We start from the raw sequence: 24,528 nt of genomic DNA, 5'->3' as shown, positions 1-24,528 counted from the left end.
CTCCAAACCCAACATCTGCAACTACCTTTTGTACTGGAACTACTTCAAATGCCAAGCATGAGTTTTCTGAGCTTGGATAAAGTCTGAGCTTAGGTTTGGATTTCAAATCAGACGTCTGAGATGTGTTTGGATATGTAGTTTTTGCTACAAACCTGACCTAAATGACTCTGTGGAAATCACGATCAGTTTACACGTGTATCCCGGCTCTGTTCAGTCAGAGCTCACTTTAAATCTAGCAGCAGACAGTCTGTCTCACACAAAGCCATGGCTGATTCTGGCAGCTAGCTGAAACAGCTGACACAACGAAGGCTCGCCAGGTATCATCTCCCTTGATTGAGATGGTGAGACTTTGGTTCTCATCATGTTCACAAAGAGATTATGGGCAGAAAGATGCATCGTCCCAAAAGAGCTAGGGCCTTCTTTTCAGCAGCAGGAACTTGGGGTCAGAGCTCCCCTAAGTCCAGGATCCAGGAGAAGGAAAAGGAGTGTAAGCAGGGAGGAGGAAAGCATGGAGGAGCTGGATGAAGGCAGGATGATGAGGGAGTGGTGGCACTTGGAGAAACAGAACACACCTAAGGAGCAAGGTAGAAAAAGAAAAGAGAGCTTAAACTCATTGGAAGCACAGTACGTCTGGGACAGAAGGAGAAGTAAATTCTGCATGTTAATTACGATAATCAACTAGTAGTTGGAAGTGTCCTCATGAGGACAGCGGAAGAGCTAGGCAAAGTATGGTTTTGCACGTAGAGAACTGGCAGACTTGAAGGACTCTCAGGCTCCTATTTTGTATTTGGATGTATTACAGATTTGCACAGGAACTTTGCACACAGTAAATTATGTGATCATTACAAATTACTGGCAATGTTATTTGAGAGGGGCTAAGATCTTCACTTATGACTGAGAACAGCAAAATCTGTTGCATGCAAATAACAGATAACCCAGAGCATCGCAAATAAAACACAATAATGCTGTTGTCACTTCTGAGAAGCGTAAGCAATTCTTACAAGTCTTTTTTGTTCTGGGAAGATTAGTTTCACTAAAATACGCAATTACAGATCAGAGGCAATGCCGTCTGGCACCTCAAATATTATCCACAAACTTCAAAACCACCGCAGACGAAAAATTATTCACTAAGTGGAGAATGATTTCAAAGAGGGAAAGGTATATGCTGAAATTATTCACTGAGCTCCAGAGAGTGACGTGCAGCCTGTAGAGCAGTGTGGACACAGAAGGTGACATGAACTGTTCTGTAATGTAATACTCTGTGCTGCATTTCCCTTCTGCTGTATCATATACAGTCGAGACATCTCCTGAAGCAAGTGTAGCTGCAAAACCCTACAGTTGTGGTTACCAGGACTAAGCCCCGTTCAGAAGAGAAGCTGACTTCGTAGATGAGCATGGCTTTGTTATTCACTGTTATGTGCCAGGTCCTTAAAAGCCATAGTGGGATCTACAAAGACATAAAACAAAATAGACAAGGAAGTCTGAGCATGAGCTTACTCAGTTCACATCCCATTGCTTACATCAGTGGGTGAGATGGAAGGAAGAGGAGGCCAGAGCAGTGCCCACTCAGAGCATGCTCCAAAACAGCCGAGAAGCAGTATCACAGAGTCACAGAATGGGTTGGGTTGGAAGGGACCTTAAAGCCCACCCAGCTCCAACCCCCTGCCATGGGCAGGGACACCTCCCACCAGACCAGGTTGCCCAAAGCCCCATCCAGCCTGGCCTTGAGCACCTCCAGGGATGGGGCACCCACAGCTGCTCTGGGCAGCCTGTGCCAGGGCCTCACCACCCTGTGAGTAAAGAATTTGTTCCTAGTATCTAAGAGCACCAAAGAAGGGTGGCAGAAACACAGAAAAAGATGCAACTCTTAATTATTTTTGTCACCATGTTACATCTCCGGGCCTTCATTTTTCAACACCTTCATTGTTGACAATGACTACAACAATCCATCTACAGGTTTATAACAAGTTGGGCTTTTGTATGTGTACCCCTTACACTTTTCTCCAGAATGAAATAGACAAGGAAGAGTGAACATATTCATTTTACCTTTGAATTGACTCAAAACATTTTTCCTAAAAAACATTCAGTCAAACCAGTTTTGATCTCCCTAAGGTGTTATTTTGTAGGGTTTTGAAAGTAAAAGAGTTTGCTAACATCTATGTGAACCCATGAAATACTAAAAAATACTTGAATCTTCTTTCTTTGGTCAAAGCAATGTATGGATGACCATTTTTGCTCAGCTCCTTCTGGAAAAAGAAAGACATCAGCGTCAGATCCTTGGATATAACTACAAATCCTTGCACACAATCCAATACCATACTGAGAGAAGCTCAAAGATAAATGTGTTTTTACAGTTTCTAAAAAGAAATGGAAAAACCTGCAGTGTAGTCCAGGTCTTTTGTTTTGGTTAATTTTCAAAGTCTCAGTGAACGGTAGTGCAGACAATGTAGAATAAAAACAGATAAGCTCCTATCATAGGAAAAAAAACGTGGCAACATAAGCAGCTTCCCAGAGCAACCAGGAGGATGGCCAGTCCTGCTTTACTATATCGTCTTGAGCTGCAAATGCTAACAAAGATGACAGTTGCAGACAACTATACTGGTAATTTTCATGATTAAGTTCTCTCTTTATTTTGCATGGATCTCTGTGTAGAGTATGGAGAAGGTTTCAGCTACTAGATATCTAAATACCAGTGTCTAAAGAAAGGGCTTAATTCAGTTGTCTCAATATAGTGCTTTCATGCCATCCGAGGTTCTCCATTCCTGACCTCTAACGGCATACCCACAGAGACATCAGTCTTCCATAGGTCCTCTGAGAGCCCTGAGCAGCTCTCTCAGGTGCCCTAGGGCATCTCTGATCATTCTAGGTGTCCATGTTCAGGCAACTGAACCAAGCCCTAGGTGTCTACGTAGTATCTACCTTTCTAAATTCTCTTCAGTAGAGACGCAGTCCATGGAGTTTATGGGGTCTTGGTACCTTGCAGTGACCAAAATACCACTTCAGGGTGAGCTGGGGCTATTTGGAGAGTCAGAAATAGGGCTGATAGAGCTATGGTATTATCACCGTAGTTATCTGGGATGTTCCACCAGTATGGTGCTGTAAGAGCCTCCAAGTGGCTACTTCAGCATTTCAAAAACAAGCAAGTACAGGATCAGCTCAGGATTACTGGAGTTTTGACCTCTCTGACATGAGATGCAAGCATCTCTAATCTCTACAACCTTTCAGATAAAGAAGACATTTTTCTAAAGTAGCATACATTTTACAGTTTTCAAAAGCATGGGGAAAGAAAGGCCATTCAGTATATTTTGGTTTTCTGTCACACTCCTACAAGCAACAAAAATCCAAAGTGTATATATATATATATGTATGTATATGTATATATCAGAGAGCCTTTATTTTTGCAGTCTATTTATGAGTTAGTAGACAGCTAGAAAGATAATTCATTTTCCTGCACATATAGAGACCTTAAAACAACCCCTTCAAGTTTAAAATCTTGCTGTCAGCAAGTTAGATTCAGCCTTACACAGCATTTTTTTCTTATACAACAGATACCTGAATCATTTGTGTTTTCAGAAGCAATTCAGCCTCCATTTTCTGAAGCTATGCTTTAAGGGTTGGGCGGACTAATAGGATGCAAGCAGTTTCAGAAAGCTGCCCCACGCTGGCTCACCTGAGTCTGAAGGCACCACCACAGGTTCTCAGTACCTGACAAGTAACCAGGGATAGATGCACAGCGCCCTTGCTCATCATGCATACATGGCATGTGGATTTCCTTTTCTTGTAAGCATCCTGCTGCTGTGCAGATGGATGCAGTCTGCAGTACATCCCATGGATGAAGTATGTGCTTAGTCATAATGCCATAATTTCTGCTGGGTGTGCCACTGATGATTACAATGCAGTGATGATTACAGTTCACACACTGTATATCATCCAGCCACTAGTGATCAATGTCAGTGTCAGTTCTGCAGCTCTGTTCCCATGAACGGTTTCATGACTGATTTCCAAAGAGACTGCTAGAACAATGTTAAACACTTGCGAGTAATCCCACTGTTGCAATTCCCGTGTACTTTGCTGATGTACAGCTAGGAGGTGAGCTTTTTTCTGGATAGAAATTTGTGCAGAAAAGTAGTGCAGAAATCTGTTTGCTGGGATCTTATAATACAAAATTTTCTTTCATAAGTGCCTGCTGCTGAAGAAAGGATGTGAGGGCCCTTACGCTAGGACTGTAGTGGCTTTACTTAGAAAGCTAATATAAACCTGAATCCTGAATTGCTTGAAGTGAGGGCAGATTTGGACCCTGTTAGTCCAGTGTAGCGTACATGAGAAGCACTGGTATGTATACCTGAAGTTCCAGGATGGCACAGTGCTGTGCCCAAGTCGTTTCCATCTGCAGGTTGTAGGTTGTCAGCCTCTGACTGGGGAGATCCTCTGTCTTAAGAAAAGGAGCCAGGTGGTGCAGTGACTGAGTGCTCATTTGTGGGACCTCCTCGGGCTGGTGGCACATTTCTGGGGGCCAAGCATTTTGCTGCCAGTGGGGTTTTTGGGTCAGGCTCTCCCCTCGGCTCCTGGAGTGCCACTTACCCACTGGATGCCAGGTCCCATAGGTGCCTCTGGCAGCACCGTTGTCCCTTTTACAGAGTAGCAGCTTTCCTAAAACACAATTGGCACTGGAATGTAATCGTCTTCCTGTTGGAATGGCTGCTATTTGTCTGTAAAGAAAGCCAAGATTTTTTTTTTCAAATGTGCTTTTAAGTTGGGTGTGTAAATCTATATTTAGGAACCTCGCTGCGTGGCCTTTTTTCCTAAGCGGCTGCTGACCACTCAGATGCCCTTTTGTTAAAGCTATCTTTCTATCAGTAGCCTACTCCCTGCTGAAGTTGGAGATATCAGAGAGGCACAGAGCCAGCAGGCCTAATTCTGTCCTAGTCCTTGGGGCTGTCATTTCCACTTGCCTACTGCAGACTTTCAGAGACCCCCAACCAACAGCAGATCCTCAGGAACAAAGACCTGAGACTAAGCCTGGACTTGTGTCAGCTGAAGGGCTTACTTCTGTAGCTGATGACAGCTTGAGCACACGGCTGCCACTGCCAGACTCTTCTCCATCCTTTTGATGTGGGACATAAAGGTATTGTGATGTGGGACCACAGCAGACTTCGCACCGTAGGCACTCTGCAGGGGATTCTGCAAATACAGCAGCAGCAGCATGAGGATGATCACACAGTGTTGGAGCAGACCTGAGGGTCTGACAAAACCCTTTGCACTGTAAAGGGCTACTTTCATTGTAAAATAATGCAGAATTAGTTCTATAGTATTATTTTCAGTGCCTTGATTTGGAAAAATATTCGATCAACAATTTTTGTAATGAATTGGATACCTGGTGATTTTTATTTCCAGAGAAACACAGTTAGATAAAAGGAGGGAAAATGTATAAAGTGGGTATCCTCCCATCCTAGCAAACCAATCCTTTTCAAGAAGATCCAGCACTGCATACCTGGTGAGCACACTGTGCTGTCGAGTGCAGGTGACGCTTGCATGGAAGTGTCACCTACAAGGGCTTACAATCTCACTTTTATTTCTGGATGCAAACGAGAGTACTGTGAGTTTCATTAAATAAACATGTTAGCACGCATAGTTACACATATACAAAAAACAAAAAAAAAGACTTCATATAAGCTCACCCACTGATCCTTTGGGTAAAGAGGTAATCACACATTGGCCTGCTAAGACATAATTGCCCACCAAGTAATTACATTTGTAAGCTTCTGCTTCAATTTAACACAGTCATTACTTTTTTTTTCTTTTTTTTTTTTAGAGGGCTTGTGAGCTAAAATTGTTATAAATGGCAACCAGCCCAGTGGCTCAGCAGCAAAACAAGGCTCTGTCATGTTGGTAGACCCCAGTTCAAGGACAGACAAAGTGTCTTGGGCGCTGGGCCAACACACACGAGCTGTGCTCCAGCAATGGCAGGGCAGCTTTTTTGTGAGAAGGGGCCAGCGAGTGATTCCAATCGCTTAGCTGAAATGTGATGCTACCAGATGTAGAGGCCACCACGGATTGAACCCTGCCCTCACCGCCACAAAGAAAGGATATTAAATACATACCAATGGGGAGGAAGAGCCGTGAAAATGTGGAGGAAAAATGTGTAGTAAAATCTTTCCTGCGCTCTAATTGCAACTTTGGCGTTCTCTGAAGCATACGTGACTAAAAAAGCAAACCCGCAGTTACATTTGCAGACACTTTAGTTCACTGATACCATTGTTAGCTGAACCTTGGGAAGGGTGCAGTCAGGGGTTAGCGTGGTGTCTGCATGGGACAGACCTGAAATGCAAGAGAATGTCCATGTGGGCACAAGGAACTTCATTACCTCAAATAAAGCCATGATTTGAACTTACACCAACAAGAGGCAGATGAGAATCTGTCCCCTGTCCTTAAACCCTGGACTTTTTATTGGCCATGTAAAGCTGAAATTGTGTGCTGTTTGGTAAAACTCACGTAAGTGAAAAAGCTATGAGTGAAAACATCATGCTGCTAATGACAAAACACAGCCTTTCTCTTCGCTTTGGAACCAGTGACGGACCACTTTTAAAATGAATGGTGTGAATGTTCAGGATATTTATTCTTCTATACTTTTGTTTTGCACAAAATTTGATGTTGACACAAAATAATATTTGTACTGAAAGTAAGAAACTCCAGAGCTGACAGGTGCACTTAGACTACTTAGAAGCCATTTCAACCACATTTATAGGCATGTAGAGAACTGGTTATAAAAATGCAGAGCTGATTTTAATCACTTTCCTTCATTTATCGTAGATCTCCAAGATACAGACACTTCTGTACGGAGTACTACAGCCACATCCTCCCCTTTAAGCACTGTTACCTCTAGGCCTGAAAATCTGCCGGAGAGTAGCACGGAGATGTTCACCAGAAATGTGACTGAACACTTCAGTAAAAAATTAATTGAAAACCTCTACTTTGATTTCAAGTCTGCAGTAACAGAGAAAGCCTGGATCCCAACAACTACTCCTCAATACCCTAGCACTACGGAGGAGGTAAGGCAGAGGAATTATTGATTGATTTTTATTAAGCCTGCTCCACTCTGTGGAGCCTGATAGCTATTACAGGTGGATGCTTCATAGACTGAAAAAAAAAAAAAAAAAAAGAAAGAAAAACAGCTGCAGGACTGAGCTTTGTTCTTTATTCTGATGGGATTCTTTGTTCATGCTGATAGTCCCCTTTGCTAGAAGTACAGCTGCAGAAAAAATCTTCCCCTTCCGTATAGCACAATCGTGGTGTGCACAATGCACTGGGAAAATCTCTGAGCTCCAGGGAAAAGGCTCAGGATACGTGAGGAGCAATGGGAAGCTCATGGATGTAGCAGGAGACACGGGAGCTGAGGTATCTGTTCTCAGTGACAGCCTCTGCCGTTGGTTTGTTGCGTGACGTGAGGGTCTAGCTCTAAGTATGCTGTAAGAAACAGTACGCTTTATGAACTCCTTTAGGATAGCTGAGCCCTAAAATTACACACATGGCTTATAGACCAAAGCAAGTAAAAAGGGAATGTTTTAACTTGCATCACGAGGAACCCTGCCTTGACCCTGGTCAGCTTATTTACTGACCAATGGACAGAGGGGAGGACACACAGCTGCTTCTGGATCTATGTTCCTGAGTCCAACCACAGACAGCCCTGGCAGAGTAGGTGAGTGGGTGCCAGCCCCATCCAGAGAAGAAGCTAAGTGTGGGCATACAGTACCTCCAGGCTTCTGTTTTGTGAGGGCGAGGCACAATTAAGTAATTTGAGAACAAATCTGGTATAATCATTGGCAAAACGTCCCCAGGCAGTTAGACCTAAAGCACTGAGGAGATTATTGGCCACTTTATTGATATCGACACTTGGGTGTTAGAGCTAAAAATCCCATATTTCCCTGTAGCTTCTTGTCCGGGAGACCACACTGCACTCGATGTACTGGGGTAGGCAAACGTTTCAGTTATTACTTTGGGTGTCAGTGTTACCGTGGATGAGACTAAGAAATATGTTCTGTGTTTAGGAGGGCTGTGGGACAGAGTAGTCTTCAACAGGAGCTCATTCTTCAACGTATCCTGATTATTCTAAGGAAATCCTGTACATTCTGGTTCAAACAGTGTCACTAGAGACTGCTTCAGACAGGGGGAAAGAAAAAGTAGTGTTACCCAGGACTATGCTGGCCGAAATTACTAACTTGAACATTTATGGTCCCTGTCACAACTATTTTGGTGCTGCCCACAAGGGACTGAGCTGATGATGGGTGCACTGCACCCTATTTCACAGCTGATTCTTTTAAAATACCATTATTTTGGGTTGGTACAGGCAGGCTGAGCTAATTTCTCCATGCCCTCTGCTCATATACAAACCTCCTGCACAAAATATCTGTCTCCTCCAAATGGAAATATCCTGTAGAATATTTTATTTCCCAAAGTGCCTCCAGCACTCCTACTGAAGTCCCGCTGCTGCTGGAGAAGAGCACTGTTTGTATTGAAGCTATCACCTCCTATGTTCCTACCCCAGCTCATCTCCTCGTTCACATGATATGCACTGAGCAGGTTGCTTAGGTCAAAACTTCAAAACCAGATTGCTGATGATAAGCATGCTAGGCATCACCATTTAAAAAATAAATAAATAAATAAATAAATAAATAAAAATCACAAGTATCTGTCACTTGGAGTCTCCAGCCAGGTCTGGACATTTGAATCTAGATACTCTATCAGATACTCTGACATACAAACTGAAAAGTTTTTGGCCTCCGTCTTTCAGCTTCCTTGTCCTTAGAGTGGAATTAAAAACATCTTTGTCAAGCTAGCAGAGATGTTTAAAAGATTAATCGGAGTTAATGTGATACTTTGAAAACAGGTAGACTGATAAGGGCTGTTAGGAAGACAATTCTTCCCGTGAACTGTGTCTGCCCCAGGCCAGGTCCTCTTGTTTGTAGAACTAAAGCCTTGATGTTATTTGGCTGTGAGCATACTAATTCTGAGGGGACAATGGTGACACTTCAATCAAACAAAATGTTTGGTTTAGAGCAGCCTTGGATTTCAAGTAAAACTGCAGCTTGCACTTTCAAGCCGTGACAAAAGCTATGCAAAGCCCATTTCCTCTTGATTAGAGAGGCAGAGAGAGAGGTTGGTGTTAAAAAAAAAAAAAAAAACACTCAGGAAACCTTGGGAAAGTGTCTGAAAGAGACTTTGGAGCCTGCTATTAGAGACATGTCCGGCCACTCCCAAAGCTCACTTCCACTTCTTTTTTTTTTTTTTTTTCTTTTTCTTATTCTTTTTTTTTTTTAATTAGTTTCTTGGCTTACCACACAGATCAGTAAGTGTTACAGGCTGCAAGACTGTTGATTTGCTAAAAACCCATTTATTCAATACCAGTCTGGAAATAATTACTCATATTATGTTGGCTATTCTATATACATATATTGCCACCAGTGAATGATGGATCCCTCCTGTTCTGTTCCAGTACTGGCATAGACGTCTGTGGCAGACATTACACTTAGAGCAGTCTTGTAGCGGATAATGTACAGAAGGAAGTCTCAAACCATGTAAAAATGAATTTTCTTACTAATACAGCTATAGCAGGGTAGTTTTAAAGATTTTATGATAGCAAGAATAAGGGTAATAAAGTAGGAACTTCGAAATTATGGGCAATGGTGAGAAGCAGCAACATAGCTTTTCTCCGCGCATTATCTTATGTCAGCTGGAGAAGACAGACAGACATTTCCAAGAATCTTTAAATTTCATTTTTGATAGGTTAAATTTATTTTCTGAATTCTATAAGTATGCACGGACTTCATTTTTTTCTTTCACATATTACATCTACTTAACTAATTTACACCTATATGTCTGAGTTATATATTTCAAGTTATGGATATGCTTTAAAAAGTCCCTACAAAGCAAGCTCCAACTTTCCAAGAAAATGCAGCTTGCTCTGAATATTGTCATTTTCAGAGAGGGGTCTGAAGTGATCCAAACATCCCAATAAGCCTTCATATTTTCTATTCTCCAGTGCTGGGAAAGTGTTGATATAGTTTATGCCATTAGGTCCCTAAAGCACAATTGTCTAAAGATGATTTTATGCTGCAAAAATCTTTCACTTTAAGCTGATTACAAGACACTTTTATAGTTTTAGTACCAGTTAACATCCAATACACACACCTTGTGTTTTCTGTCAACAGAATTTTTACCACTGTAATAGCTCTTAGAGGCACAGTCACTCCTTTTGTCTGAAGTATGTAAAACATTTCTTCCAGGGGAGATCTAGTCCTGCAATGGGCTTGACAATGATATAATAGTCAATATATATTTATAACATCAAGTAAGATTATTGATCCTAAAGCTATCGGTCTTCCCGAGCCTTTGCAGCGTAAAGCCCAGCACTCTCTGTGCCAGGTCCCTAGGACAAGGCATGAAACTCCAGAGAGCAATGAAGCTTTCCGCAGGTCCAAGTCACCACCCGAGGGTGCTGAGACCTCTGGTTTCTGAACGGAAGAATAAGAGCTAAGCATTTTCAGATATTTATATCTTGTTTGACAGATTAAGGGCCCCCCAAATCCTACAGTAGCAGTTCCCCTGAAAGGCAGACTAACGTTTCTAAATGCTAGCACCTTTTCTCCCTAAATATCAAAATGGGGCAAGACTGAAACAGGGATGGTACTGAATTTGCTTGAGACACTGCTTTTAGATGCTGTGTGCATCTTGCAGTACAGAAAGATGCAGAAAAGTGCCACTCCCATGTGAAGAAAGTAAATGATGAATTCCTCCCCCTTTATGCAGCCACAAATTTATTTGGTAGTTGCTAGGTGATCGCTTATCTGAGTATCTGATGGTCTGAAACAATTTTAGCTGTGTTTCTTCTCCATCACCCCAACCTGCATACACATGCATATGAGCTTTAAAAGGCAGAAAACTTAAGTAAAAGGAAATGGGTGTGCATGACAGAAATGGAGAGCTGTGCCGCAGCTAGAGCTGAATTTGAAATTGCGCGCAGCTTGTTGTGTGCTGTCTAAAAACAGGGATTTTTTTTTCCTTTCGCTGGTGTGTAATTTTAGCATGGGAGTTATTCCGGGGAATTGTTTCAAGGACAGAAGTTGATGCAGAGCAAAACAAAAAGCTTGGCCATTGATACACGAGCTACTCCTCTGCTGTGCGTAGGCGGCAGCTCGGTGGCGAGATCTGCCAGGGTGCTCCTGGCCTGACGGCTGTGGTCAGGGTGTCACAGGGACAGGGTGAGGACAGAGGCCTCGGTGGTCCATAGCAAACCCCACACGCCCCTCAGGCTGCCAGGCTGTCCCGCAAAAAGACGCTGAGAGGGACGTTCAGAGACGGCTGAAGTCAAAAGGAGACAGGGCGGGCGTGAGGAGAAGCGGGTGTGAGGCGAGGGGCGTGTGAGGTGAGGTGGGCACGAGGCAAGGTGCGAGGTGCGAAATGGCGGCCGCCCTGCGCGAGGGGGGAGAGGGGCCCGGGGGGGGATCAGAAGAGAGAGAGGAAGCGTCGAGGAAGGAAGGGAGGTGTGGAGGGAGAGGGGGCCGAAAGGAAAGCCGGGGGCGAGCAGCCGAGGGCCGGGAGGAAGGAGGGACCGAGGGGCGGCCGCGGGGGTGGCGCCCAGGGAAGGAGGGCGACCCTCGCCCCCCGGGGACCCGGGGTCCGGGGGTCGCGGCTCGTCCCCGCACCGTGCCGCGGGGCGCCGCCCCCGCCCGCCCCAACCCCCCCCCCCGCTCCCACCCCCGCTTCGGGCGGCGAGGAAATCGCCTTTTGATTGCGGAAGCCCGCCGAGAGGGCTCCGGCGGAGTCAGCCCGGGTCAGAATGGCAGCGTGGGAAGCGGCGGCCGCCTCCCCCGCCTCCTCCGCCCCCCGCTCCTCCTCAGCCGCCGCCGGCCGGCCGCCGGGCAGCCCCCGCGCACCCCCCGGCCGCCGCCCCCCGGCGCAGGCAGGCGGGCGGGCAGGGAGCGAGGCGCCCGGGGCGTCCCGCAGCGCATGCAGCAAGCGGGCGGCCCGGCGGAGGGGGCGCCCCCGGGACCCCGCCGGGCGCGCTCGGCTTCTCGCCCCCCTCCCCGCGAGGGCTTGGGCGGGTGAAGGCGGGCGGCGATGCTGAGCCATGGAGCGGGGCTCGCCCTGTGCGTGGCGCTGGCCCTGAGCGAGGTGAGCGGCGGGGGGCAGCGCTCGGCGGGGGGGGCAGCGCTCGGCGGGGCGGCTTCTCGCAGCGCCTCCCCGCGCTCCTCTTCTCCATTCTCCCCTCTTCTCCCCGCAGGCCGCGCTGGGGGAGGCGGCGGGGTGCAGCGCCAACCTGACGGTGCGGCTCGTCGCCGGGCACGGCGCCTGGCTGCGCTGGCGAGCCGCGGCCCCCGCCTGCAACTTCAGCGTGACGGGGCGCTCCGAGGACGGGCAGCCCGCCGGCTGCCAGCCCGCCCGCACCGCCAACGGCTCCTACGGCTGCGCCCTGCGGGGCCTGGAGGCCGGGACGTGGTACCACCTCCGCATCCAGCCGCTCTCCGGCGGGGAGCCCACCGACGTGTCCCTGCAGACAGGTAGGGGCGAGGGGCGAGGACGGCTCTGGGGGGGTGTGGGGGGGGTCTCGGCGCCGCTGCCGGGAGTGGGCGCTGCCAAAAGGTAACGCGGCAGGCTCGGGAGTGTCCCTGCTGCTCCTGCGTCCCTCAAGCTGCCGTCCAGCAGAGTAATGCTTTGAGATAATGCTTTCACGTCCTGTGCCCTCATCCAAGCCTGCTGGCTTCGCAGCTTCCCAGGTGACAGCGTGTTTGCTGCGCTTAAATGCAGCCTGTTTCCTGACAGGTAGATCCCGCTCAAGGATAACTTACCGCTTCGTTCTGTCCTAGACCGTTTTAGTCTAGAAGTAAGAGTCCAAAAGTAAGGCTGAAACTTCTTGCATGTGCATTGGCTTCGAGTACAGCCACTGAGGTGTTGTGACGGACAGCGGTGTGCGGAGCGCTCGCAGTGTTGGACCCGTGAGCGGCTGTAGAAATGTTCCAGCGGCCTGCCGGGGCCCAGGGAAGCCCCCTGTATGCGGGCGTGCTTGTGCGTGGATGTGAACAACCCAACTTTCAAAGCAGTGAACTACATAGACCAACCAGCTGCAGAGACAGAAGAATGGGACCCTTTCTGTGTGTATTAGTGTTTTTTTAAAGATGGTGAAAAATAATATCGTCCAACCTCTTACGGGCGGTTACACGAGACTCAAAACAGAGATGACTTAAGTAAGGTCAATCATTAAATGCCTACCTGGTTTGCTCCTTAAGTCTTAGAGAGGTATTGCAGTATTAGTATTGAAGATTACAGCAGCTAAATACTTAGTATTTACCAGTTCAGATGCACCATTTATTGTCAGACCCTTTTCCCTGCAGTAGCCATACAAGTACAGTAAACAACCTCCATTAATTTGCTTTGGTGAGTTCAGAAAAAGTCTAGTGACAGATCTGCTGGTGCGATAGCTATATGTTAAGCTCAAGTTATGTCACTTGATAAAAACAAGTAATAGTTTCTATATGGTGATTTAAGTCCATATAATACATCATGCCAATTGTTTTCAATATTGACGACCTGTAATTTGAAAATTGAAAGAATAAATCAACCATTATCAGAGTGACAGGTATGAATCACCATCAGTACTGTGTATTAAAGTTATAATAATGAACACTTGAGATGAGGTAGAAGAGAAGATAGCACCTTAGACCACATTTTGATTTAATGCATGATCATTCAGACAGTAGTTTGTATATGCCATTTACAAACTATTGGTACATAGATTTTTGCAAGACTGTAAGATGATAAAAGTGAATGAAGCAACTACTGATTGGAGTCATGTTACGTAGCTAATGTCAGTGAAAAGACTGATTAAAGTACAAGCTGACATACTGCAAATTAGTTGACAATACTTGAAGTGTGGTTTGTGTTCCAGTTTTGGATAGCAGAGATTAGTCAAAGCAAGAAATAAGAATAGAGGAGCTTTGGAGGTTTGCTTCAAAGACAGCTCCCCAGATCGGTCTGTGGTTCCTCACTTTCCTTAATTCAGTTACATCTCTTGCATTGCTCGATAATATTTAAAATACACAATTAGCTCTGGAATATGACAATTTTATTTTTTTTCTAAACAATATATGGGGTTTGTTTTGCCTCTCAGCAACTGATGTTGTATTGTTGATTCCATGCATTTCGTTGCTGAATGCGGTCCAGTTCCATGTTTCTCTATATGTTTCCACTAGGGGCAGCATTTTAAACCATTTTTTTGGAAACTCTTCACCTGTTCCTTTGTAACATAGCGTCAATAGTTTTGCTTTATGATCTCCAGAAACTGAGTGTCTGTAGGTGTATGTTCCTGGAAACTATCTGGTGAATACGGAAGTATGAACAATATTTTCAGACATATTGTAAACAGAATTTCCACTGATTGGATGGTAGCGGAACTGAGTTATCATGAGCCATCTAAAAATACGATGTCTGACCTTGCTACTTGGTGAGATTCCCTTCCTGAGCAGTATGTCTTAAGAAAGATGGGATAAGCTGTCCTTTCGAGGTGCCCTATTTTTTCCACTGCTTGGGAAAGGAGCCTAGGTTAGACTAGGCACCTGAGGTTTAGATGGTTGAAGTTAAGTGAGAGGAATCCTATCTCACATTTACTTTTGCAAAATGAGCTTTTGATCATCTGTATTGCCTTGACACAATAAATCTACACAAAGAATTTCATATATTCACATTTCATTCAGAAGCTTTAACATTTTCCTCATATTCAATCCCATTAAAATTTTCATGTACTTATGTCTGTTGGAAGTTCAGTTTTTCATCACATTTCTTATATAAAGTGCTGGAGCATCTAAACCCATAAAATCCAAAATATTTTGTCAAATTTTGAGCGTGATCTGTTCTGATTAAGGACTTATGGTGAAAGCAATGAATAATGCATATGAACATGCATACTGCATAGTTGCTGTTACAATGTAAATATTTGGAGAGAACCAAATCCTTAGCTAAATTTGGCCTTTTGTGTCTTTAATTTTACATTGTTCTGCATTGTCATAACTATGATTTTGTCTGTGCTATGTACAAGTTTGATATTCTAATAGAGTGGGTGCACAGCTTGCCAGACTCCATAAACTCTTACATAATACCTTAGCGAATCTTTGAGTAGAGAAGCAGCTTCTGTTTAATATATGGATGCATATATCTGAAAACTAATAATGCAGGAATAGTAATGCAGTAAACCATGCTAGTCCACCAAGATGGAGTCTGTTACATCTATTTACTCAAGAAATTTTGACCTACAAATTACCAATATAAAATGTTGAATATTTAATCCTCTGAGGGAGACCTAAAATTGATCCTCAAAAATGATGGCAAATGCAATCACATACGCATTGTATAAGCCAGGAATACACAGACATGCAATGTTGGTTGTGCTATTTTGGTAGAATAGGAAATGAAGAAAAGGCTGATAATGCCATTTATCACCTCTGAGCTACAGCTAGATTTTCCACTGGAAACCTGAGATGACAGATGTTAGTGGGCACAAGTCTGGATATTTAGTTTATTTCAGGTTAATATTTGCCATTCGTTATGCTTTTAGTATGTGTATTTATATGTATATATACAATCTATATAATATATATCTATAAAATCATGTAACTAGTCAACGTGCTTGACATTCTAACATCAGAACAACACATACACCTGTTGATCCTTTCTTGTTGTCTCTTTTTTGATCTCAGTAACACTTTCTGTGACTAAGAGCTACTACTGTATGACAAAAAAAGGTGGACTTGTGTCTTTCTTGATTTCAGAGAAAACACTTTTAAGTCTTCAATTTTCCAAATGTTGGTGCGTCAGCATCACTATATTTCAGTAGTGTATTTTCAGTGAAGGATTAGATATTTTAAAGTAAATTTCCAGTTAAAAACAGTAGCGTATGAACAGATTCTAATTTACTGGTAAATTTATGAATTTCAATTTCAGAATTTGAAATTCAGAAGTAAAACTGGTCTTGAGAGCCATGGAAAAACATCTTGAGAATTCCCCTGGTTTCAAATAAATCTTCTAAAATAGGCTTAAAAGTATGATTTTCGACATCGTTTTCTAGGAAAGCGTTGCAATGATATTTTTTGTTACTGCATGATCCAACCTACCTGCATTGAGAGAACTAACAGATAAATAAGAAGTTTTTACCAGAAAAAAATGTTAAGTATTTGAATGAAAAGAGGTTAACAGTTCTACCATCTAAGACACAGACTGGCGGAGTATTTTTCCATTGCACCACGCAACTGTAAGTGCCAGAAGCGTGGTTTGGCCATGTGTTTGCTCCTGTAAATTTCAAATTGTTCGGGATAAATCTGATTTATTAGCCATCTGTAAGAACAACTACTGTGACGTGGCACCAACTATAGTCTGTATAATCCTATAATCCATAATCATGTAATAATTATGATCGTCTCAAATGCAGAGTATAAAAAGAAAATAAATGATAATGTAGGTTGTTCTAAAGATTTTCTGTTGTATATCGTCCCAATGAAATGGGTATTTGTACTTAAAAACTGTGAAATCAAACCTTTTAACTTAATTTTCAGAAGAGTCCTTGTGAAGTAGGCCATGTTTACTGTTTTACGAAAAGGGAAAATGAAGAAAAAACAAATGATTTGGTAGGAGGAGAGCTGAGGCTGAAGTCAGGAATTCCCAGTCCTCAGTCCTGAGCACTTACCTCATTTTTTTTTTTCTACTGCCTAAGGCAGGGGTGTTTCTGTGCTTACAGACTGTATTTGGGGGGACTGTATGAAACTGTATATTGTTTCTATAGAATACATTTATAGCACCTGTGCATACAAAGCAGATTCTCCCAAAAGTCAAAATGAAGATGCAGTATAATTAAAGCAACATGAAGCCTTCTGGAAGAGAAGACTGGGAGACATCAATTCATACGGTATCAAATGGTATATAAATATCTTAGAAAATATTTTATTTCTGTGATATATCAGTATTGTATTGTTGCCAGCAGAGACTTGTATAACAATGTAAATGGCTTTTTAAGTGTTTGTTTCCATCCAGGGCTCTTTCAGCCCAGGCACTTCCCAATCTCATTGTTCCTTTGTTCTAACGGATGTACAGAGCACTGAGTGTTTTGTTTTCTGGACCAGATAGATTAGATAAAGTCTGAATTTCTGAACTTCACCTTCCAGGCACGCAATACTTTCTTTGCTTAATGCACCTTGGAAGACAGATTGCCTAGGATAGTATAAGCACTTCCAAAGACGTAGGAGGTGTCTTCTTTTGTGGAATTTGACAAATAATGTGGATTACAACGTTGATTACTTTTGCAGGACAAATGAACAGTCAACCTTATTCTAACTTTGTCCGAGAGAGAGTTGAACTTGACAGTTATCATGACCGTTCGCTGGGTATTAGTCAAATTAAAACTGTTTCAGCTGTCTGTGCATCTGACCATATATAGTGCTGAAATTCACTTCTGACTGACAAAGTTTGACCTTTTCTGGTTAGAACAATTGCCTTCAAGGCACAAGTTTATACCCCTGCTATTCACTTTTGCCAGCATAATAGCCTTCAGTGACTTAGTGTATGTTATAGGTGGAGCTGGTACTCAAGCCCATTGTTAAGATTTCCTGATGCTTTTCATTAAAACCTCCTGTTTCAATTGCTGTAACTCGGTAAAGTTTTAACTATCTGGCCTGAAGTTTGACGTGCTTGATCTTTGACTTCAGTTTTATTTATTTATTTATTTGTTTATTTATTTATTTTCCAGTTTTAAGCAAAAGTAGCTTGGCCTTAAAGAAAGAGGTCAAGAAAAGAAGAGAGTTACTCTTCTTCATTGATTTTATTAATTTAATTGTCATCATTTTTTAATTTTTTTTTTTAAGAGCACCAGAGTCTTTGTGGTCCAAAGGAGGAATCTGGATTTAATTGGAAAACTAGGTTCAAGGGAGGGCAGTATTTTACCCCTGAAATTCCTGCTATAACTTCTTGACAGAGTGTACCACCAAAACCTGGCACTAGTATATTCTCAGCACAGTTTTGTAGGAAGGAATCACACCGTTGGAGAAGAACAGTTTACAAGGCTCCTAGCCCCATGATTCCCCTATCACTGTGTTCCTGGGGCTGACTGCGATCTCGTACTCTTCCATCTGCCTCGTTCAGGGAACAGCACAGCAGTGATTGCATTGGAAAAACAGTCTTACTGTTCTGTGTTTAACGCACTGCTGACATGGAGACCTCACTTACCAGCCTGAATCACGGGATCACAGAATAGTTGAGGTTGGAAGGGACCTCTGGAGGTCATCTGGTCCAACCCCCCACACTCAAGCAGGTCCGCTTAAAGCAAGTAGCCCAGTACTATGTCCAGGTGGCTTTTGAAAATCTCCAATCAAGGAGACTCCACAGCTTCTGTAGGCAACATGTTCCAGTGCTCATTCACCCACACAGTACAGAAGTGCTTCCTGATGTTTAGATGGAACCTTCTGTGCTCCAGTTTTTGCCCATGCCTCTTGTCCTGGCACAGGGCACCATTGAAAAGAGCCTGGCTCCATCTTCTTTCCACACTCCCTTCAAGTATTTATAGATATTGATAAGGTCCACCCTAAGCTTCCTTTTCTCCAGGCTGAACAGGCCCAGCTCTCAGCCTCTCCTCATAGGAGAGGTGCTCCAGGCCCTTAATTGTCTTGGTGGCCCTGTGTTGGACTCTCTGCAGTAAGTCCATGTCTCTGCTGTACTGGGAAGCCCAGAAGTGGACACAGTACTCCAGGTGCAGCCTCACCAACACTGAGAAGAACAGAAGGATCACCTCTCTTGACCTGCTGGCACTACTTTTCCTAACGCAGCCAGGAATACCATTAACCTTCTTAGTGACAAGGGCACATTGCTCATTCATTGCTGGTTCAACTCGGTGTCCACCAGGACCCCCAGGTCCTTTCCTGCAAAGCCTCTTTCCAGCTGGGTGGCCCCCAGCATGTACTGGGGTTGTTGCTCCCCAGGTGCAGGTCTCTGCACTTCTCCTTATTGAACTTCATGAGATTCTTGTTAGCCCACCTCTCCAGCCTGTCGAGGTCACTGGATGGCAGCACAAACCTCCAGTGAATCAGCCGCTCCACCTAGTTTTGTGTAATCCACTAATTTTTGAGGATGCACTCTACCCCATCATACAGATGATTAATGAAGATGTTAAACAGGTCTGGACCCAGTATTGACCCCTGGGGTACTCCGTTTATCACTGGTCTTCAACTAGGCTTTGCACCACTGACCACAGCCCTCTGGGCCCAGCCATTCACCTCACCACTCATCCATCCCATACTTCAGCAGTTTCTTTGTAAGGATCTTATGGGGAACAGTGGCAAGGCCTTACTGAAGCCCAGGAAGACAATATCTGCTGCTCTCCCCTCATCCATCAGGCTGGTCATGTCGTCATAGAAGCTTATCAGGTTGGTCAAGTATGACTTCCCCTTCGTGAATCCATGCTGACTGCTTCTGATGATTTTCTACTTCTTTGTGTGCCTGGAAATGGTTCCCAGGATTAGCTGTTCCATCCCCTTCCCAGGGACTGAGATGAGGCTAACCAGCCTCTAGTTCCCCAAGTCCTCCTTCTTGCCCTTCTTCACTGCATTCCAGGAACCTCCTGGACTGCCTATGCCCTGCTGTGCTGGCCCTCCAACAGGTATCAGTGGTTGAAGTCCCTCAGAGGACTAAGGCTTGTGAATGTGAGGCTGCTCCTGTCTGTCTGTAGAGGGCTTCATCTGCTCAGTCTTCCTGGTCAGGTGGCCTGTGGCAGACCCCCACTATGAAGTGGTGTCCTGTCCTCCCTTTAATCCTCTGTCAGCTCCTCATAGCGCCCCAGCCTGTCTTTCCTAAAGAGCGTGTATCCCTCTGTGACAACACTCCAGTCACAGGAGCCATCCCACCACGTCTCCACGATCCCAGTAAGATCACAGCCCTGCAACTGTATGCGCATCTCTGACTGATCTTGTTTCTTCCCCATGCTGCATGCGTTAGTGTACGTGACGTTAGAGTTTGGGAGATTTCTGTTTGATGCTAAGCACAAATAGCCAAGAGCATACTCATGTGGAAGCCAAATTCAGCTAAGTTGTTGAGAACCTTTTACTTTCTAGCTTGTGCATACTTTATTTTCTGCTTTGAGTTGTTTAAAGGTATCTTTTTAATATGCAGTTGTTTGACATAAATGTCAATGCCTTAATACATTAACGTTTAATACATTTATTTTCATTTGCATGAAGTCTTGTGGGTGATGAAATACATGTGGAGAGTACAAATAACCACAGTCTTTTCTTTTGGTCATCTTTTGTTTGCCATTTCTTTAGAGTGTATGATATTTTGCAGGTCATTTTACTTGAGAGCTACTTACTAAACACTATAATGAACACAAAGAGTTTCTCAGATAAATAGCTTTAATTAAGTTATTAAATTGTTTTTAAATTATTTCCTAAAAGCCTGCCCAATGTACTGTTTGTTTGTTTTTTAATTTATATGAACGATACTCCACCAGAAGAGAAGCATACTTAATCTGTTTGAAGTGGTTGAAGTTAATATGAAAAACAAAGATTTGTGGCACTTGAAACTGTGTAAATGCTCATGCCCATTAGTGATAAAGTGTTCAGTGTGAGTGCTAGGAAACGAAAGCCACTAGTAGCATTGTATCTATAAAGCTATGTTTCACTGAGGCGTTGAGTGTAATTTTTTTTTTCATGTTTTATGTTTCTTATTAGTCATTATTGTTTTACTATCATCAGATTTCCAAGGTCACAATTTACATCCACAACTGCAAGTGCTTTTCTGTAGGGGCATGTGTATGTATGTACACATATGCGCAAGTAACGTTGCTGAACTCTGCAGGAGTCTCGTGAAGGCAGATTTCACTGATATGATGTTTAGAAATGGAAAAGACTTTTTGAAAAACAATGACAGTATGATGATGAAAAGGGAGAGTTTTAGAAGTTTTTGTAACCCTATGTAAAGCTTTCAGTCCCGATGCAAGAAATATTGGTTTGTTTTCTGTCCTTTTTTTTTTTTTTTAACTACAGATCCCTTACCGCCATCTCATTTTGAAATTAATAAGGAGAAAACTACATTGACAAGCTTACAAGTTCAATGGGACCGTTCATCAGGAAAGGTGGACTTATACAATCTAGTATTATTTGATCACAATAATACAAAGATACAAGAAGTCTCTGTACCAGGAAGATCTTCAAAAATGGAAAGCACTTTCACCAGTCTAATCCCTGGGAGTAAATACAATATTGTTCTCACTGCAGTTGCTGGAAATAAAAGCACCCCAGAACTTCACATAAGTGGATCTACTGGTAAGACTTCTTTGACTGTAGTTCATCTAAGTAAAACCACTTAAAGTATTTTGCAGTTCTGCACTTTGAAACTAGCAAATATGTATTTCTTCTTCCTTGAAATATATATATGTATATATATAAGTATGTATTTATTGCCAACAGGTATAAACAAAGCATGGCTGACTAACATAAAGAGTCATTTGCTAAGAATGGAGGAATGTTTTTATGACTTATTTGGCCATAGATCTGAGGTTAGGTTTTCACTAACCCTAAAGAAACTCAACATATTTGAAAAGTAAATCTGTGCAAAGTTGCTGAAATTGTGGAGATAACCCCTAGGCCTTAAGCATGTGTTTTTGTTTTTTGTTTTTATTCCAACAGTGCCATCCCCTGTGAAGAATATTCAGGTCAATGTCAAGACAGACACTATTCATGTTTCATGGTCTCCTGGCTCTGGGCATGTGGATCTATACAGGCTGGTGTTACTGGATAATCAAGTTCCAGTTCATGAGATTCACCAAGAAGATCCTCTGACTTCTTACACTTTTTCTGGACTTACAGCAGGGCACTTGTATAACCTCTCTGTCATAACCCAGGCTGCAGGATTGGAGAGCACCAGTTTCCAAATAGTTAGGACAGGTATGATTTCACAATTTGTCACAACAGAACAAGAAGTCAAGGCTATAATCTAGCAATATTACAAGACATACTTAATGATAAATGGATCACGTTCCAAATGTATCTTCCCAAGTCAGTGTCTGACTTACCCTTGGCAGGTGTTTCTCTCAAAGGCTGTGGAGGGAGTTACAGACACTGTGAGCTAACTTAGCTACCTAGGTTATCATTAAAGCAAAGTTAGCTGCTAAATTAGCTTTTAAGGTGACTGCAGCTAACTTAGCTGCACTGCTTAGTGTAGGCAGCTCCATCAAGCATTTAAAATTGATTAACAATTTGAGCCCAACCCACTGGTATCACAAGTGAAATTTGGTGTCTGTGAAATAGATCCATGTGATTGCTGTATCAACTCCCTTAGTGAATTGAGACAGTATGTAGTCTGTTATTTCACAGTATTGAAGAGGGTTTAACTCTATGATTCTTATGATTCGTTTTTTTTTTTTTTTTTTTTCCCCAGGACAGACTTTTTTCGCTTGGTTGCAAAATAGCTGCACTTCTGAAAAGGAAGTGGAAGAAAATGTAGAGCAGGTTAAGGAATTTAAAATTGAATGCCTTTTTTTTTTCCTCCACAGAGAAGTATCAATTCACAGAACCAGAGTTTTAGAGATCAATTTTTTTTCAGAATGGAGTTCTGTGGTCATAGGGTGAAAGGTAGGATGACGTCCTACTAGAGCCCAAAAAGACACATGTAAGCACAACCAGGGTCACGTCTCTGCTTTTTTAATTTCTGGGAAACTGTAGGCCCAGTTTCTTTCAGAAATCTCACCACATATCCATAATTTAATATAAAGTGAATGATACTACAATGTCTGGGACACAGAGATGGGTGCCGTTGTCACCTGGTAGAAGTTGTTCTGGGTGTTATACCCTTATTTCACTTTATTTCTTCAGAATTTTTTATTTCTTCTTCTTGTGGGGTGCAAAAAAATAAATCTCACTAGTTTTCTCAATATAAAAGCATTCCATCTGGTTTCTGGCATGACACTCCATTTCAATACTTGGAGTGCCCCTAGTCTGAAAATGAAGATGTTAAGAGGTGGCTATACTTTTCTTTTGATGGAGGGTTGGATTAAATGAGTTTTAATCCAATCCCACCTAGACCGATGTAAATTAGGCAGAGCTTCAATGATGCTATAGTGTTGAGTAAAATCTGTGCAGACATCTCCATTCTTAGGAGCATGTGCCTTGTTCGGTTTACAGTCAAAACAACTAGTGCGAGTACAGATGTGGCTCACGGGTTTTCTATTCTGTGAAGTGAGAGTGGGCAGCATAACAGGTGCCACTTCTGGGGTAGATTACTTTAAGCAGGGCTGAGGTCAGTTGCACTGTGCTCAGGCTTTGCCCTTTTCACCATTGATATGCAGTCATTCATACTCCATCTCATATAACAAAAAGCAAAACTTACTGTTTAACTTATTTAAAAGCAAAACTGACTATTGCAGTTTGGAAGCAGTAGGTCTCACATGTTCTTTTGTTGAAGTATTTTATTCTCTTTCTTACTATCTTTTTTTAGCCCCAGCTGAAGTCTTAGATTTGACAGTGACTAATGATGACAGCTTGGATACATTAAAAGTTAAATGGAGAAGACCTTCAGGAAACCTCGATTTCTATAATATCACTCTGTCTCATCTTGGATCAGTTAAAGAAGTCAAAACTTTACAGCCAGTGGTCACAGACACTCATTTTGACAAGCTAACTCCAGGACGTCTTTATCAGGTTACTGCCCGCACAATCAGTGGTGAACTGTTTACTGATAAGATGGCAACTGGCAGGACATGTAAGTCTTCTGCTTCAGTAAGAACATTTTAACCAATGCTATTTTTGCCAACACTGGCCTTGTAGAAAATCATTGCAGGAGACAAAGTGATTTGGACTCCAGGCAAAATAAGATAAAGAGCACAATATCGTTCCGGGAGTACTCCTTCCTGACTCTCTGGCAACAGTTAATCTGGCAGTCAAAAGCAGTTACAGCATAGTTTGGGAGCAGGAAGCAATAATGCATTTTGGGACCGTATAGTTGGGTGAGTCTGTCACAAAAGTGTTCTATGCTATTCCACTTCTGACAAACTTTATCTTGAATTCAGCTCAGCATAGTGTATAAAATGAGTTATGTTATGGGGAAGTCTGTATGTAGTCAAATTGTTAATGGAGTTTTAAATATTTTTGCAACTTCTAATAGTATTATCCCTTGTTCTAGACACAAATCTACAAATAAGAAAAGATTAGGTCTCGTCTTTCTTTACTAAGGAAGGCATGTGGAAGTCTGGGTAAAGCTGGGTTATGATTTATTTATCTTCTTTCTGAAGTATAATTTCCTCTCAGGCAACTCTTGTATGAGTTCTCAACTTGAAAAATCCTGGTATAATTCTCTCACAGCATTACTGGCCACGGAGACATTTCATCTTCTCCACACCAGCTTAACCCAGGTAGAATTTAGATGGGAGAAATATAAAAGTAGTTGAAAAATATGTACATAAATCGTTAATAAACTCAGAGCCAACAAATACCAATTGTGTGTTTATATGAG

General features: G+C 42.9%; 1 protein-coding gene across 2 annotated transcripts in view; it reads left to right on the top strand.

Annotated features, from left to right (window-relative positions):
• PTPRB (protein tyrosine phosphatase receptor type B) overlaps positions 1 to 24,528 on the top strand; it is a 61,799-nt gene that overhangs the window by 3,895 nt on the left and 33,376 nt on the right. Inside the window, exons 3-7 of one of the 2 annotated variants that reach the window (XM_048065356.2) lie at positions 6,811 to 7,049; positions 12,278 to 12,554; positions 21,066 to 21,344; positions 21,708 to 21,965; positions 23,515 to 23,778. In XM_048065356.2, the coding sequence (XP_047921313.2) occupies positions 6,811 to 7,049; positions 12,278 to 12,554; positions 21,066 to 21,344; positions 21,708 to 21,965; positions 23,515 to 23,778 (1,317 nt within the window). Of the gene's footprint in view, positions 1 to 6,810; positions 7,050 to 11,878; positions 12,169 to 12,277; positions 12,555 to 21,065; positions 21,345 to 21,707; positions 21,966 to 23,514; positions 23,779 to 24,528 lie in introns of those variants that run through there. The other variant, XM_048065357.2, reaches the window with a different exon arrangement.

The sequence above is a fragment of the Anser cygnoides genome, chromosome 1, assembly GCF_040182565.1.
Source record: "Anser cygnoides isolate HZ-2024a breed goose chromosome 1, Taihu_goose_T2T_genome, whole genome shotgun sequence".
NCBI lineage: Eukaryota > Metazoa > Chordata > Aves > Anseriformes > Anatidae > Anser > Anser cygnoides.
Note: the sequence above shows the minus strand (reverse complement) of the source record. Positions and strands in the feature narration are given on the sequence as shown.